At 32.1% G+C, this 15,795-nt stretch overlaps 1 protein-coding gene across 1 annotated transcript; it reads right to left on the bottom strand.

The window, feature by feature from the left end:
• Nucleotides 1-2,650: 2,650 nt before the first annotated feature.
• On the bottom strand, nucleotides 2,651-3,589 carry LOC130648491 (uncharacterized). Its single transcript, XM_057454542.1, has one exon. It carries the CDS (start codon nucleotides 3,587-3,589, stop codon nucleotides 2,651-2,653), a length of 939 nt encoding a protein of 312 aa, XP_057310525.1.
• Nucleotides 3,590-15,795: the final 12,206 nt, after the last annotated feature.

The raw sequence follows: 15,795 nt of genomic DNA, 5'->3' as shown, positions 1-15,795 counted from the left end.
GTTGATTATATTTTACATTTTGATTTAAGTTGTCCTTTATGGTGAATTAAAAAAACTTTGGAAAGAGACTATTACTGCTTCCTCTTAGATAGTTAAATTACTTTAGATACAATACAACTTTCAAGGCCATAGAAGTAAACGATAAAAGTTACATCAAAATTATTATGTCGTTATGTCAACTGCTTTAACTTTCCTTGTGTTTGGTTGTAAGTCATAAAATTGGTACTGTTTTTAGTTTCATGAAAATTGAAATTAATAACGATTACTGTCAGCAAAAAGTTTTGCCAACTGTATACTTCGTAATTTCTGTATTTCTGTCAGTTTAAAGATCGTATTCCTAAGTACTTACACTCATAGCTTTTTTACCAATTAAATGTTATAGCAAAACTCTTTCCCCTTTTAATGTCCGAATGTTCGAGCAATTGGGGGATATTAAATTTCACCTCATACTGACGAACACACAAATAACTACCTTTTGTTAAACATTGCTGAAATCCCCACAGGCTAAAATCCTCGTTAACAATGTACAAGTACAAGTAATACAAGTAAAGTTTACAACAAAAACATCAACGTGAAATCATTGCGCGAGATCATTAATTTTATCTTAATCGCCTTTTACACCAGGATGAAAACTACCGCACTCCGTAATTGCAGAATCAGAGGTTTTCATAATTTTGTTAATTGGAAAACACTCTGAGATTGCTACTCAATGATGATGCAAGGCTAAACTGACACTATCACTGTTTGAATAGAATATTATACTACTATTAGAAGTATCGTTAATTGTTGCGTCTTTCTCTATCTTTAAGGTTACTTTTGGGAGATGCTTTATGCTCCTAAAATAACTGATTAGGTTAACGATAACAGCTTGCTGCGAAAAAAAGAACAGTATTGGACTACTTAGAAGCCTATTAACAGAGCATCCGCGTAATTTGTGCATTTGCTTGCAATTAAGAATCCAAAGATATACTTTGTTTCCCGAAATTTTCAAAAAGAAACATCATTTACTGATAAACCTTTTAACAATCTTTATTTAAAATTCGTCTGTTGTTCTGTTGTTACCCCATCATAGCAAACACAGTTGGTAAGCATTTTCTGCATATTAAGTTTTCGTAAAAGCCCAAAAATTAATCTTGAGTTATACCGGATAAGCAATTAGTAGAAGTGTATGATGTCGTACATGTCCGTGAAAAGCAATGGAACCTTTAGCATAAAACATTAGGTTTTATTTCCGGTATAAACTCCTGCAAAATTAGAAAATTAATTGTGACACCAAGGGGGTTAATGCGGTACGCCTTTTCAGGCGTATATAACCTCTCACGACTCTAGTTCAAATATAAACACAGAAAACGGCCTCTCGTCACCCGTCCTGCTGAAAGAATCACCCTGAACCTTCTTTAAAGAGGTTACCAATGGGCTGTGAATTTTTGACTTTAATGACCTACACGAAAGTCGAGCTAACGGCGGTGAATTAATTTATGAGCACGGAGGATAGAAAAATATCTAAAATCATCTTAATTATCACATTAGACATCCAAATGGAACTGCAAATGAAAAAAATTCTTATTTGATATTTATTCGACTTGCTGTGTAATTAAGTCCATCTTTCTGAAAATAAACTTGAAATTCTTTTTGAACTAGCTTGCTAGGTGTATTTTTTCAAATTGGCATAGAAAGTTGAAATTATTGTACATAGAGCCAGTCGAAGCAGAAACAAATATTCTAAAATCTTTTTAGAGGTATTCATTACCTTCTTAAATCATTTTTTTTACCAAATAAAGCTCGTCGTGTTGTCGTTGAAAGTTTATTTAAACAGCAATGACAAAACAAGAGGTTGTGTCTCTTAAAAAAAGTTATATAATAATCTTCTACCTCTAAATACATTTTAAATTGACGCTACAACTAGTATTATGTACAATAATATACAGGATACCCAAATGAAGTTGGCGGATTCTCGTGAATCCTTTTGCCTCGGCCGTTATGGTCGAAATACCATAGTTGTCTGGATTCTAACGAATCCTTTTGCCGACGACGTAGCTCAGTGGATAAGAGCCCTTGGTGCATCAAATGCTACGATCTGCACCAGAATACAATATATATGTTCAACTTTTTGGATTTGTCAAACAAAACAACGACCAATCAATTTCCTTAAATTAGCAAAATGCAACTAATCAGACTATCCGAAAAGAAATTCAAATATGAGAATTTGAATTATAAAAGAATATTAAACGATCAAATTTGCTAAATTCAATAAGTCGATTTCGGCAAAATAAATCCTGTATACATTGTCCACAGGTTTCAAAATCATGTATCGCCTGCTTAATATGTTACTTGTTTACCAAAAATATGAGCATATTCTTCCATTTAAAAATTATATCCCTATAAAGAAATATGTGTACAGAATCTTGCTATTTGTTGATACGTGTTCCCATAAATTTAAAATATAGATAAAAAAACTGCAAAGAATTTTATGAAAAAAACAAAGCAACTACTCCAAATAAAAGCGCAAGTAATAATTGAATTGTATTTGGTAGACTCCATTATTCATTGTGGCAACTGAATACATAATCTGGACTAAGTACTTTAGGTAAAGGTAAAATATATAACATCATTTTTCACCCATGCAGAAAATTTAACTGACAGTAATGAGTTATGCTTTCAATTCCTTTTCAATGGTATTACTTTCAGATTTTGTATTCATCACGAACACCTCACTAGTTTCCATAGTTTTAACTGTCATGGAACTAACTTTTCTTTGTTTACGTTCTGTACAGCCACTGTTACCTAAGCTTACAGAACCTATTTTACATTTGAGTGTATTTAATGCAATATTTCTTGACTCTTTATGTAAAAATATGTATATTACAGGATCTGATATAAAACCAAATGACCAAAATATAGTTACAATTTGCAACAAGTTCTCACTTTTGTCTTTTACAGTCAAAATTGTGTCTGGAATGCAATAGAATAGAATAAAAGATGCCACGATTAAGCAAGGTATCAAATGTTGTTTTCTAAAATTTTTATTCTTATTTTGCATTTTTTCGACTGTTTTTCGATGGTGCTTTAATAATAACATTATTGCAGTATACGTAACGACGGCAGTGAAAACGAAGATTCCATCCGCAATTGTAAATCCATAAACATAAATTATTTTGCTACTCAATGCTTCATTTGTAGCGAGTAATGGTATTGCACAGGCAAATCCCACAATCCAGCAAATAAATATGACTTTCTTTACAACTGTACTGGTAATGTAGTAATTATATTTGATATGAAGTACAACACAGGCTAATCTATCAAGTGTTATGCAAATCATTATTAAATAAAAAGTTATATTCACACTGCCATAAAAAGCAATTATTATCCTTCTAACGCTTGTAGATGAAGATACTATTAGTGTTAGAGACCTTAATGTTATCCAAAATCCACCCATAATGATTTCAACAGTGCTTAGAGCATACAGAAATAATTTTTGGTTATCTCGTCTCCTTTTCTGTTGATATAAGCAATAAATCCCAAGTAAACTGATAAACATGGGTATAATGCGAAGGATGTAAACCAACGCCGTAAATGCAAGTTTATCCATTTTTTCATGTATCTTTAATTTTATTTTGAAAGACTTTAAAACTGATTTTAAGACTTTAGATTCTTACACATATGTCAGCCCAGCAACCGCAAATTTAGTGGGTTTTTTCATAATATTTACTTAAAACCCTCAATTCTTTCCTTTTCTTACATCAATTTTTCTTAGAAACAATAGAAACACGTCAAATCGTTTAACTTTTTTTGAATCTAAACATGGATTACAAAAAAATCACAGGTCTTTATTCTTTTCTTTAAAAGTCACTAAGCAAAACAGCAATATAAAAAATTAATACACATTATTTCATCTTTGTTGTTATCGAAGATTGCCAGATAAAAACATAATGACCTTCAACGTGTAAGGAAATTTTATTACGTTAACTACAAGACTTAATTAAGCTGATGCTTAGATGTCTAAGCACGAAACAACATAGAAAAAGAAATAAGAGTGGAAAAAAAACAATGTTTACTTTTTTAAAATTAAAGTCACGACAAATAGTCACAATATTTGATTCCCGATTTTCCCATATTCATGAGTTGTTCGCCATACTTAAATCCTCATCTTGAAAATTTTTAAAATGATTTTCATTTTGAATATTAAAAATATACCTTTCGCAGTTGAGTAAAAATAACATACCCTTATTTTATCCAACTCAAGTTATCTGTACAACTAGTTTCACCGTACTAATTATCCTATAACCAATTTAGAACACATAACTTTAATATTAAAACTGAAAAGGACCTTTTCTTTTTACCAAAAATACCCACTGCTGTGGACTGGCAAACGTGTTTTTGTTGTTGTTTTCTTCACTTTCTGCGCAGTAGCCTTTGCGCAGGTTTTTCTCATAGCCGCGCGTAACTGTCTTTTAAAACCACTACTTCGTGTATTACTACACATCATAATAACTGTGAAAACGTGTATGGCAAGTAACCGACAATATTCCATTTTTAGCCCGTAAGTACTGCTCATGCAACAAATACTGCTTCAAAATTCGAGGTAGTAATAAAATTGTTTCATTGTAACACGAACTATATCCCTTCCTAGCACGTAAGCGATGCTATTCATTGAAAGTTTTTTATTTATTTCCTTTTTAAATGAATATGCTTGTTTTTTTATTTCTTCCCTTTATGTGTTTTTAAAAAGAAGTTCTTGCATAAAGTATTTCTATGGAAACTATGAGAGTTCTTTTTAGGCAATGTATGGAAATTCTTACATCAATATCAGTTCGTGTGCGCATGAAACATCCACCTGTCCATGTGAAATTCCGAATAGTATCATGCCACTTTCTCGTAAAATAAATACACATTTATACCAATAATTACCTACCTTGATTTGGGTTAAGAAAAATTTAATAGCTTTAATAGCTTTTAAAAATCTGAAATTGACATTTTTATATGCTTTTAAAAATATTCAGTTGAAAACATAACTTCGTTTACAATACCCGTGCATGTCTCACCATTAAGCCAAAATGGTAGCTTATATTCTTTTTATCTTTCCGAAAAATCTAAAAAACCAAGTGGTTATTAAATCGAAAACTACATTATTTCCATGCGCTATTTTGAATAGTTATCCCCGTAATACTATTCGCCGATCAGAAGATGTTTCGGAGACATTAGCCATTTTAAACGTTCTTTTTGAATCTTTTTCCCTGAAAAATAGTGGTAATATTTTAGGAATAATAAAAGATGATTTTAGCGGTTTGTTTAGCTGTAAATAAAAATTTACAAAAAGAGTCTGAAAAGAAAAAAAGAGGTATTGATATGCCGTTTTCTCGTAAAATAGATATCCTTCGCTCCTAAACATCTCCTGACCGACTAGAGCATCATGCTGCAATCATAAATGAGATTGGCAAATAGAGAATAGCGTATGGAATTAGTATTTATATTCCGCAACCCTTTTTATAAAAAGGGTTGCGGAATATAAAGTGTCCCCTAGGTTCACAAGCGAGAAATTTTAGATGCCTCTTTCGGTTGAATGGTATAATAACCAAATTCCCACGTACTTCATATTAATCCATCAAATGGTTTTATCTTCGCCAAAGCAAAAAAGGTTTAATTTGATGAAATATATCCTGAATCCTGGAGCTTCTGCATTATCAGTACCAAAGTGTGTTCCCGACGCAATATGCCATGGTCATATTTTGTTCAGAACCTGATGTATCACAAACTGCTAAATATGTTAAACGAAACAAGAATTACATTCGGCATCAGTGTACAGCTTGGGTTATGTTACAGAAACGAAAAGTATTTATTCCTTATCAAGTAATTATTTGTATATCAGGAAATTATTTCACAATGTAGAAATTTATGAGATTTTCAGATCTTGAAATGTTTTTCTTTTTTTGAAAGTTGCTTTGAATGAACGCAAATTATGAATGTTATAGATATGTTGAAAACTTTCAGTATGTGTTGACGATTGCACGAGAACTTCTCCTCAGAAATTAAAAACAATCCTAATAGAAAATATTGAAGTTGATGTAGAAAATGTTTCCCAATATGTAAGTATAGAAAATATTTCCGTTTCTGTAACTTGACTCGTACTGATTAAAAAAGCATAAAATGGCTGATTTGAAGATACCTAATCCCGGGTTTACTATATTAGCAAAAGAGCAGTCTGTTCGGGCACATTAGTCTATGGGTCTACATTTTTTTTAGAATCCCACAACCAAAAACTGTAAGCACATGTGAAACAAACATGGCATCGAGCACCTTTATGCCCACCCGTAGGTAAATGTCTGCTCTTTTGGTGTCGGTGATTTTTTTTCATTTCTTGGAAACAAGATATTTAGCTAGCTAGCTACAATCAGCCACAAAAAATGTGTCTCCCCCTTCCCCACCCCATCTCTGTCATTTAATCTTAAAAATTGGCCTTTTGCGTCGGTAACATGTCACCACGTCAATGTCTGTATAAACATTGATCTTGAGGGTGGCAGGAAGTATTATCTGTAGAAAGAGTATACATGTCTTTTTTTTGTTGATTGTGCTAAGTTTCTTAGTCCTTGATGTTGTCTTAAAATTTGCCAAGTACCAACATATTTTGTGGAGGGATGTAACTACCAAGCATAAGCTATGTGATAGACATTTCTAATTTAGCGAAATTATGTTACTTACTGTGCAGTATGTGTAGCAGCTAGTTAGTTAAAAAATCTGTCTCAAAGAATTCTTTTACGATGCTAGCATAAAAAATCTTTGAGAACTTAATAGCTAGGTAGTTTTTTACGTTAGCTAAATTAGTAGTTTTATGATTACTAAGCTGATTTTGTTGTGCTAGCACTTTAGGTGTAAGTGAGGCTAAAGAAGGGGTTCACGAGAATTAGAAAATAGTGATACATTAGGTACATAATCTCCACTTCTTTCTAGAAAAGTATCCTTCTATTTCTAGCTAACTAAGTTTAGCACCATCTTTTAAAAACAAGAAAAACTTCATCGCCGTGCTAAAAAAAACTCGTTCTCGCTTAATCAGAAATTTACGAAAACATACCAACAAATGACCAGATAAACATTCTAAGCAACACTGTAAAAAGGCCGAATTTTTTACATACATTTGATGTTTTAGGGTGAAATCGTTTAGAAATGCTATATACTCTTCTCCACCGTACTTTAATGAGGAAACGGGCTTCGCTCCCCTCCGCAAAAATGCAGTTTTCGATTTAAAAAACCCCTGGTTTTTAAGATTATTTTAAAAATTCAAAGGAATATCAGCTACAATTTTTAGGTCACCGAGAGTAAAATAGATATATTACAATTAGCGTATTTATGAAATTGGCTCCTCTTGTCAAAAACATTTAAAACCTACCTTTGACATTTTCTTACTTTTTAAAGATTGTGCAGTTGAGAACACAAAAGGAACAGTTTCAATAAAATTTTTTGATGCTAACCTGCCCTTTTTCTCATGTAGTTAACTAGCTTGGTGAGTAAAATAACTCTCCGATCCTAATAACTTATTTTAGCGAGTTCAGCGTTTCAAAAAAGTTCAAGGATTCGCTCAAAATATCCTGCATCTGTTTCAAAACACACACTGTGTGTTACTCTCTGGTTGTAGCAGCACCAATGTTGCTCAAATAAGGTTAATGGAATAGTTCATGCAGTTTCTGAATTTTTAAATCAAATTTAAATTAACGACTAATTCATTCTGTAATTTGAATTTATTTACAGACAAAAAATCTTTGTCAAAATGCGCGCAACAAAGTTATCGTACTGACGCGAATTTTCAATCTTTTTTTTTTAATTAATTTTTATTCATCAGAAATTAATCCTATTCTGTTTATGTCAATTCTTAAAGATAATTAACTCCTATATATACGGAGGTGTGGCACTCGAGGGCTAAAATATGCTGATATCAGCAGCAAATATCTGAGAATCAAAAGGTAGAACCACATTTTTTCAAAATTACCCAGGGTTTATCGACGTTGTCCATCATTTTGGCTAGCGCTGAAACTTGTGACCGAGACGCGGTTGGAAGCTAAGGGATCGTGGGTTGGAACTAAATACATGCAAAAAAATGCCATGAGTAGTACAAGGGAAAGAAGAGGAATTCTTAAGTAATTTTTTCATTGGATTTGCAAGAATTTGAGGTACCCTACAATGAGAAGTAAAGAACAGAAACGCCTTTCCGATGTCTGATGATGAGGGATGGTCACATCTGGATAATACTTATTTTGTGATTTTAAGCTACCTAGCCAGTACCATGCCAGCACTTCAGGGCACATTTGCTATTAAATAATTAAGTCATAAAGTACAAGAGCTAAATATATTATTTTTATGTAGCTAGCTGCACAAAAGATTTTTCAAGGCATTCTGTCATTTTAAATAAAAATAGCTAGCTAGTTATTTGGACCTCCCATAACAGTGAACACTCAATAATTGAGTATATAGCTAAATAGGTATGCAAGGCATTGCATGTTGGTGAACATGTTTTCACGACAAACTGAAACCTATATTTCATAAATAAATTTCTGCAAATGCTCACGTTTCTTTTATCAAAGGGGAACCTATTTAGCCAGAAGTAATATTCGCTTGAAGCAGGAAGACCTAAAGTCTTCAGGTTAAGACTTAGTAAGCGTAAACTGTTTCACACGGACAACACTTAGTGTAATGTGTTACAAATCCAGTGGAGCGCTTATAGCATTAAAGGTATAATATATTTTTCATAAATCAACATTCACAGGACTAATAATAAAGATAAAGCCTATTGTTACTTCTGCAAAGCAAATACATTTCATTTTGCATAAAAAGTTCCTGTGGATATTCAAAAATTAATTGCGATTGGCACCAGGCTGAGCAATTAGTGCAAGTAAACGTGTTGCAGATACAGGTGGACAAAAAATAACTTTCTAACCACTTTGTATTTATGCGGCATAAAATTTAGATTATGTATTTAGCACTGTGCTTTAGAAGCACATTCCCACTTTCTCTGAGCTGTATAAGGTATTTGGTCCTAAACCTGTAACACATTTTATCTGTTTGAATTATTTTGAATTCTGAGAATCACTTTGAATGATTTTAGTACACATGGGTTGTCAAAATTGATATGCTGTCATAAACAGTTTATCGGTGTCTCCAAAAATGGCTAAATTCAGGAACTCAGAAACTATGATAGTAGTAAAAAAATTTTTTGGGTTCATTTCATCAAACTGGTCTAAAAACATATAATACTAAGTTTCAAGTCATTATTTCAATTTTTACTGAAGTAATAGGACTTTTACTTAGTATAGTTTTAGCATAGTTTTTCGTACCGCTGACACCAAAATGACTGCAGGGACTAATCGGTTTGAAATTAATTTATAATATTTTAATAATTACCCTTTTTTCTTTATGTGTTTTTTTTACTGCAAAAGTTCTTGCATAGATTATGTATTAACATTAGGATAATGATGAAAAAGTTACTGTGAGGCATGGGTTTTAAACCTTAAAAAGTTCCAGCGAGACATTTGAAAACTAATGAATGACAAAATCGCAAAAGTTTATCTTCAAATTTTTAATTTTGTTAATGTAAAAGTAATCCACATGAAAAAAGTTTCTGATGTTTTTTATGAAGAAATCTTCCATATTAGCCATATGTTGTAACTTGATGAACAATGAATTTTCCCGCAGGTGTTCTCAAATATGTGTAGTATAATCTTAAAAAACTTGATGTAATTTTCCTCTTTAAGTTTTGACTTTTACCCCGGCTAAAAAGCTCAGCCTTGTCCTTTCATGCTTAGTCTAGCCAGCTATAGCGAAAAAGTTTAATATTCAAACTTGACCTATTTTACTGAGTATGAAGTAATAAATGCTAGTTTAATCCTAAATCTAACTATAGGGTAGCTAATCTACCTGTAAGAACAACATCAAACAACATCGAGGCTCTTCTCTTTTGTAAACAAATAATAAGTAAATAATAATAAGTACCAAATTTTATGTGTGTATTTCTTGCGCTTATAAGTGTAACCAAAGTGCCCTGTACGTAAATCTTAAAAATTTATGTCATTGGCTCACTCTTTACGAATGACGCCACGTAACAAAGGAAAAAAAAACATTTCCCGTAACCTATACCGAGATTTGGTTCTGATATATATCAGAATTAATTGTCTTTAATAAAAAAAAAATTAACGCCATATGTTAGATTTTTGAAAATACTTTGTCATATGCCATCAATTAAGGCGCTCAAAATTGAATAGTTTCTAATTCCTTAATTTAAACGAATTTTTGTGTGCTGTTACACGAAACTAAATATTACAATAAAAATTACAAGTAAAAAACTTTTCTGTTCTGTTCCTGTCCATTTCGTTCCATGGAAAATTTTCTTAAAATTGAAAATAGGTGTTAAGGTGCCCAGTGAAGTGGGCTATAAAAAATACTTCTTGTTCGAAACCATACTCTTTGCTAAAAATAAAATTAAAATTAAAGACTTGAATCTTGCTATAACATGTTTTTAGGTTGAGTTGATAAATTTGAGTCAAAAATTATTACCATTATTATCATAGTTTCGGAGTTTCTGAATTTAGCCGTTTTCAGGGACAACGATAAAAGATTTTTGACAGTATATCAGTCTTGGCAAAGATACATGATGGGCAATTCTCATTATTAAAATTGTCAAATGGGGTCTGAATAAAAATATCTGCTTGATTTGTGCAATCCTGTTTCCTATTTTCTTATATCACAGAAAGCTACTTTGTCAATAAAAAATTTGTCAAATTTTACTTCAAATGGGCCAATTTTTTAACATACAGCATCTTTTTGAGCTTGTAGGTAGAGTGGGTTGGTTTTTCATGCCTCTGCATAAAAACGGTTTAGATATTGTTAAAATTCATAACTTTCACAGAGACACCAGATTCTCCCTTCTCCAAGTTTTGTTATAATTATATTCTTTTTCTTGAATAAATTTATTAATTTAGGTAAATATTTGATAAAGTTTTGTGAATCGGGTCCCCAGAAAGATAGATATTTGTAGGATTTATACTTGTGCATCTGATTTTAAACAAATATGTTGCTATGTCATTTTACGGAAGAATAAATTTTTTAATTCTATCTTAAATTGCGAATATTGAAAAAGTCAAGCTTGCTAATAGCTTAATGTGAACAAAGTACCAAGCTAAAATACATAAAGATAGTTGTTATCAGCACGTCTGCAGTGGGTTTTTCATCATCTACTACGTGCTAAGCATATTAACAACCTTATTTTAGCTAGCTTAGCTAGTTCCAAACACTTGCTAAAAGACAGGGCTGTTTTGTTATTGTTTCTGCAGGCTATTGTTTTTTCTTACGGCGTACGACGCAGCACAAAGACCATGTTTATGTTTTAATAAATCTAACAAAGTAACACCAAAATGTTGTTCATAAATTTTGCTAGCTTTATATAGTTTTGTTTACAAAAATGATTGATCACGGCTTCATGTACCATTATTAATGACCTGAGAAAGTGCTCACTAAGGAAAAAAAATCATCATAATTATGCGAAAATGTGAAAACCAATCATATTTCAAAGTCCAGTCAACAATACCAAGGTATTTTTCTACGTCATCTTTCATATCAACAAGTCAAAAAACCCTGGGGAAAAGGGTGAACCTGCCCCTTTTCTCATGTAGTTAACTAGCTCTGTAGGTCTTTAGGTAGAATAACACTTAGATTTTTGCCCTAATAGCTCTTCAGCGTTTACAAAAAAGTTCTGGTGTTCGCTTAAAAGATCCTGCATCTATTTTAAAAATTAAAAGAAACATCCTTTGTGTTACTTTTTGGTTATAGCAGCACTAATGTTGTGTATTGGAATCCTATCGAACTTTTTAAGCTAGTGAAACACATTATTTATGACAACATTACCTTGTCTATCAAAAAAAAAAATGTTTTAGCTAGAGATTTCTTTCTTCGTAGTAGGAGTGTATTGATGGGTATAAGAGGGGAGTATTAACGGTTACACATTCATAGTGCCAGACTTACTGCATACTGTGCTTCGTTGAAAGTTTGTTTGCGTGTAGCTTAAAGATAAGAAGTGATAATTAATCAACGGAGTTTTAAGCGTTGTATTTTAGGAATAATTCGGGCAGTTTGGTGAAAAATCACGTTTCCTAAACTCACCTGATATAAATATATGCAGGCGTTTCCAGCATATCGGTATCCTCGAGCAGAGAAAATATGAAGAGTGAGGGAAGTTATTCATAAAAAATGGTTTTACTGTAAACTTTAAAGACAGAATGCACAACGGGAATTCAGTATATCGTACAACGAACACTATCTGGTACTACATAGTTGCGGTCGAAATGTTACAAAAGTTCCTTGTTGAAAGCCTCTAATCTTTTTCAGGAATAACCGAAAAATACTTTAGTTTAAAAAATCTTTAATCCCTACAATCCTGAATCATTAAATTTCTACAGCGTTAGAAGCTTCACCAAATACTGTCATATACAAAATTATCCCCTTTAACGACGATAAGAATTTGCGTGCGATTATATTTTGGACCATTCTTAACCATTTTTGTTAAATTACAGCATCCCTCCTTCACAAAGAATAATATTCTGTTTACAGCATTAAATGAATTTAAATGATTCGAAAGAACAAATAAACGCCGTCTTGTTATTCTTGTGTTTTTACTATACAATTACGAATATTTTTTCAAATAATGTATTAAACTTTACATTGTTCAAGTTCAAGTCTTCACTGTAGATAGAACGTATGTTTGACTTGCCTTGGGAACGAATCAGTTATGGCCACATGGATAATAGAGAGACCTATGAACATGACCAGAGTTGTATATTTTTGCATGCTGTATATGTACCAATCAAGGTAAGCTTCTTACGTTTTTCCTCATACCTGCGAAACAATGTTGTCATGGTGACAACATATGTAATGTCATACCAAAAAAGCTTTTGCCTACCCTGAAGCTAACTTGAAATTGGACAAGTCCCAAAATTTCAATACCTTAAACGGGTTGCCTTAAAAGTTAGTACAAAAAATTGAGAGGCAGACGTTTTTAGCCCTACTCCACCCCCAGCTTGCAACTCCATCCTCAGCTCCAATAGGGTTAATGGAATAGTTCACATAATTTCAGGCTCTTTTTTAATTAATTTTTGTGTATTAGAAACTAATCCTATTCTGTTTATGTCAATTCTTAATGAAAAATAAAGAACATGAAAATGTCATATGCCATCAATAAAGTAAAATTGGATGGTTTCTAATTCCTTAATTTAAACGGATTTTTGCATGGTGTTTACACGGAACTAAACACATAAATCCCGGTTGGGTCATATTTTTACAAAGTGAACATAATGCGAAAAATACATGAGTGTAACTTACTTTCGTAGTAATCGAGGCAAGATACGCATACGCCTGCTAGTGCATACTTGAATACAACTTTCCCACCCATTTTAATTACAAGTCAATTCTATTCGTACGGGTTAGACGACCAGTCCACCCTTCCTTGTAAAGTAAGGAAGTTACTCAAAAAGTGATATTAAGACTGGCTGAGTGACATAGAATCTTATACCTACCCATACGGTTTCTTCCGGAAAAATAGACGAAGTCGATCCCCTTTGGCTAGGGGATAACCGGAAGTTTTTATCCTGGAATCGGTATAAAACTCAAATGTATAATCTCAGCAAGGCAATAAGTCTTACACACAAGCGGCTAGAAAGTTAATGCTGAACTGAAAAAAAAACAATCCTGAGCTAAGAAGATTTTTTTTTGAAAATTGTGTTACTATTAAGAAGTATAGACGGAAAGTCGGTAAAAAATTGTGGAGTTGCAACCTGAGTTGTGTTGTAATTATATAATATGGAGTATATTGGAAATTGTAAATACGTACGAATACTGAAGATGACTCCACTCACTAAATTTTAATTCTTAAATATCATTCTAAGTCTTGAAGAGATTACGTAGATAATAAGGCGGTTGAACAAAAGTGATTTCGGGAAACAAATTTTCTTTTCGAATTCTGCACTGCAATCAGTGCGTAAATTACGCGCATGCGCTGTTAGAAGCGCTTCTAATATAAATTCACAGTTCAATACTGCTTTCTCTCTTTCGGATTTTATACAGCGCAAAATACCAATGTTCGCCAAAAAAATAGTTGTTTTTTGTGTTTGTCAGAAAGATGTGATAAAAATAAATAAAAACATAACTGTGATGATTATAAAAGCTCCAATTGTCAAAAATTATATTGCTGTATGTAGTCTTCATCCAAACTGGATGATTCGATGTATAAGACTTATTTATAATTTCACAATCTAAATTACTTCTTGCAAATGAAAAAGTCTAGGGAAAAGTCACGCAAAATGCTTATTGCATACTTTATGAAGCACCCGAGAGAAAATTTAGTAAACTGATTGTTTACGAAATCTTTATTATCAGTATCCATATAGAAAGAAAATAAAAGCATTTAAAAAAATCCATTTAAAATTGATGACCGTCATTCTAATTAGATGACACATATCCGTTACTTCCTTCCTTTTTTAAAGGTCTACTTTCAATTAGCATCATTATGAAAACTTTTACTGAAACAAAAAGTTGAAACTTAATGAAAGGTTTCCTATTTACCTTGATACTACAATATAGGCAATAATACTCCAGACCTGCACAGATTCAGTATATTTTTGAAAATAAACTGAATTATTCAGTTTATTTGAGTAACATAACTCAGTGAGAGTGACAGCGCCAAAATAATTTTAACATCTTTGTAATGTTTAAAGCAAAGACATCACCGAAATTTCAAACATCAAGAGCTTTTGGCGATTTTTAGGAGATTTTATACTAATTTTACCATTATAAAACAACCCATGGGAATGAATATCATGATCACATTTTTCTTTTGCTTGTTTTTAATTACATGTATTTTTCAAAGCTCATCTAATGAAACCGACTGGTTGGTTTGGGTAAATGATTGTTTCCATTGCGGAACATCCTAGGTTTTTTTTCCTGATGGAGTTACCCTGCAGACTATAAAAGTCTCTGAATCATTAACCATAAGCTGGTTTTGTCGGTTGCATGTGTGGGTGCTTGCCTTGTTCGAATAAATGTCGTAACCCAAAATGGTAACTTTAAATTTGATAGGAAACCCTTTTCAGGACCCTTCTATGTTGGTAGAAAGTTGTTCTAGGTCATTAATCATACTCGGAAAAGAAAAAAAAAAGAAAATATTACTTGAGCTAACAATTTAAAATCACATTAAAAAAATTACTGTGGTTATTGTAATAGTTGAGAATTTAAGGGTTTATTTTTTATATCTTCTTTGGTAAAGTTGTTTAAAAGATAGCTATATATGTCTCCCAATGACAAAAGCCTCTGAGATGTGGTTAATGATTTCACAATAATGTGAATGTCTTACATTTAATAACGTAGCAGTGTTCGACCTATAAATTTTGAATGTTGCCAAATATACATACGTTCCAAACATACATACATTTGCATGTAATTGGAAAACAACAACACTATAAAAACAATAAAAAAATCATGTTTAAAAACCTTCTGTTACCTTAGCTTAGGTTTTCGGCCACGACATAAGATGCTTTTATTTATTTTACCTATATATCGCTTTTACCTGACCAGAGAAAATATGTCAACATTAGATTATAAGTCTTGTCAACGTAATATACCGTTGGTGGTCGCTTTTTCAATATTTTTGACATCAAAACAAATTTCCAAACGTTATTAGAAACCTTTCTAAAGACCTTGAGCTGATATACTTAAATGAGTGGGTTGATTCTTCAACATTCTTCTTTTATTGACACGAGATTTAGTTAG

The sequence above is a fragment of the Hydractinia symbiolongicarpus genome, chromosome 7 (assembly GCF_029227915.1).
Source record: "Hydractinia symbiolongicarpus strain clone_291-10 chromosome 7, HSymV2.1, whole genome shotgun sequence".
NCBI lineage: Eukaryota > Metazoa > Cnidaria > Hydrozoa > Anthoathecata > Hydractiniidae > Hydractinia > Hydractinia symbiolongicarpus.
Note: the sequence above shows the minus strand (reverse complement) of the source record. Positions and strands in the feature narration are given on the sequence as shown.

Bases quoted from the DNA above. Each gene is read 5' to 3' on its own strand.
- LOC130648491 (XM_057454542.1), bottom strand. From the start codon at position 3,589: ATGGATAAACTTGCATTTACGGCGTTGGTTTACATCCTTCGCATTATA.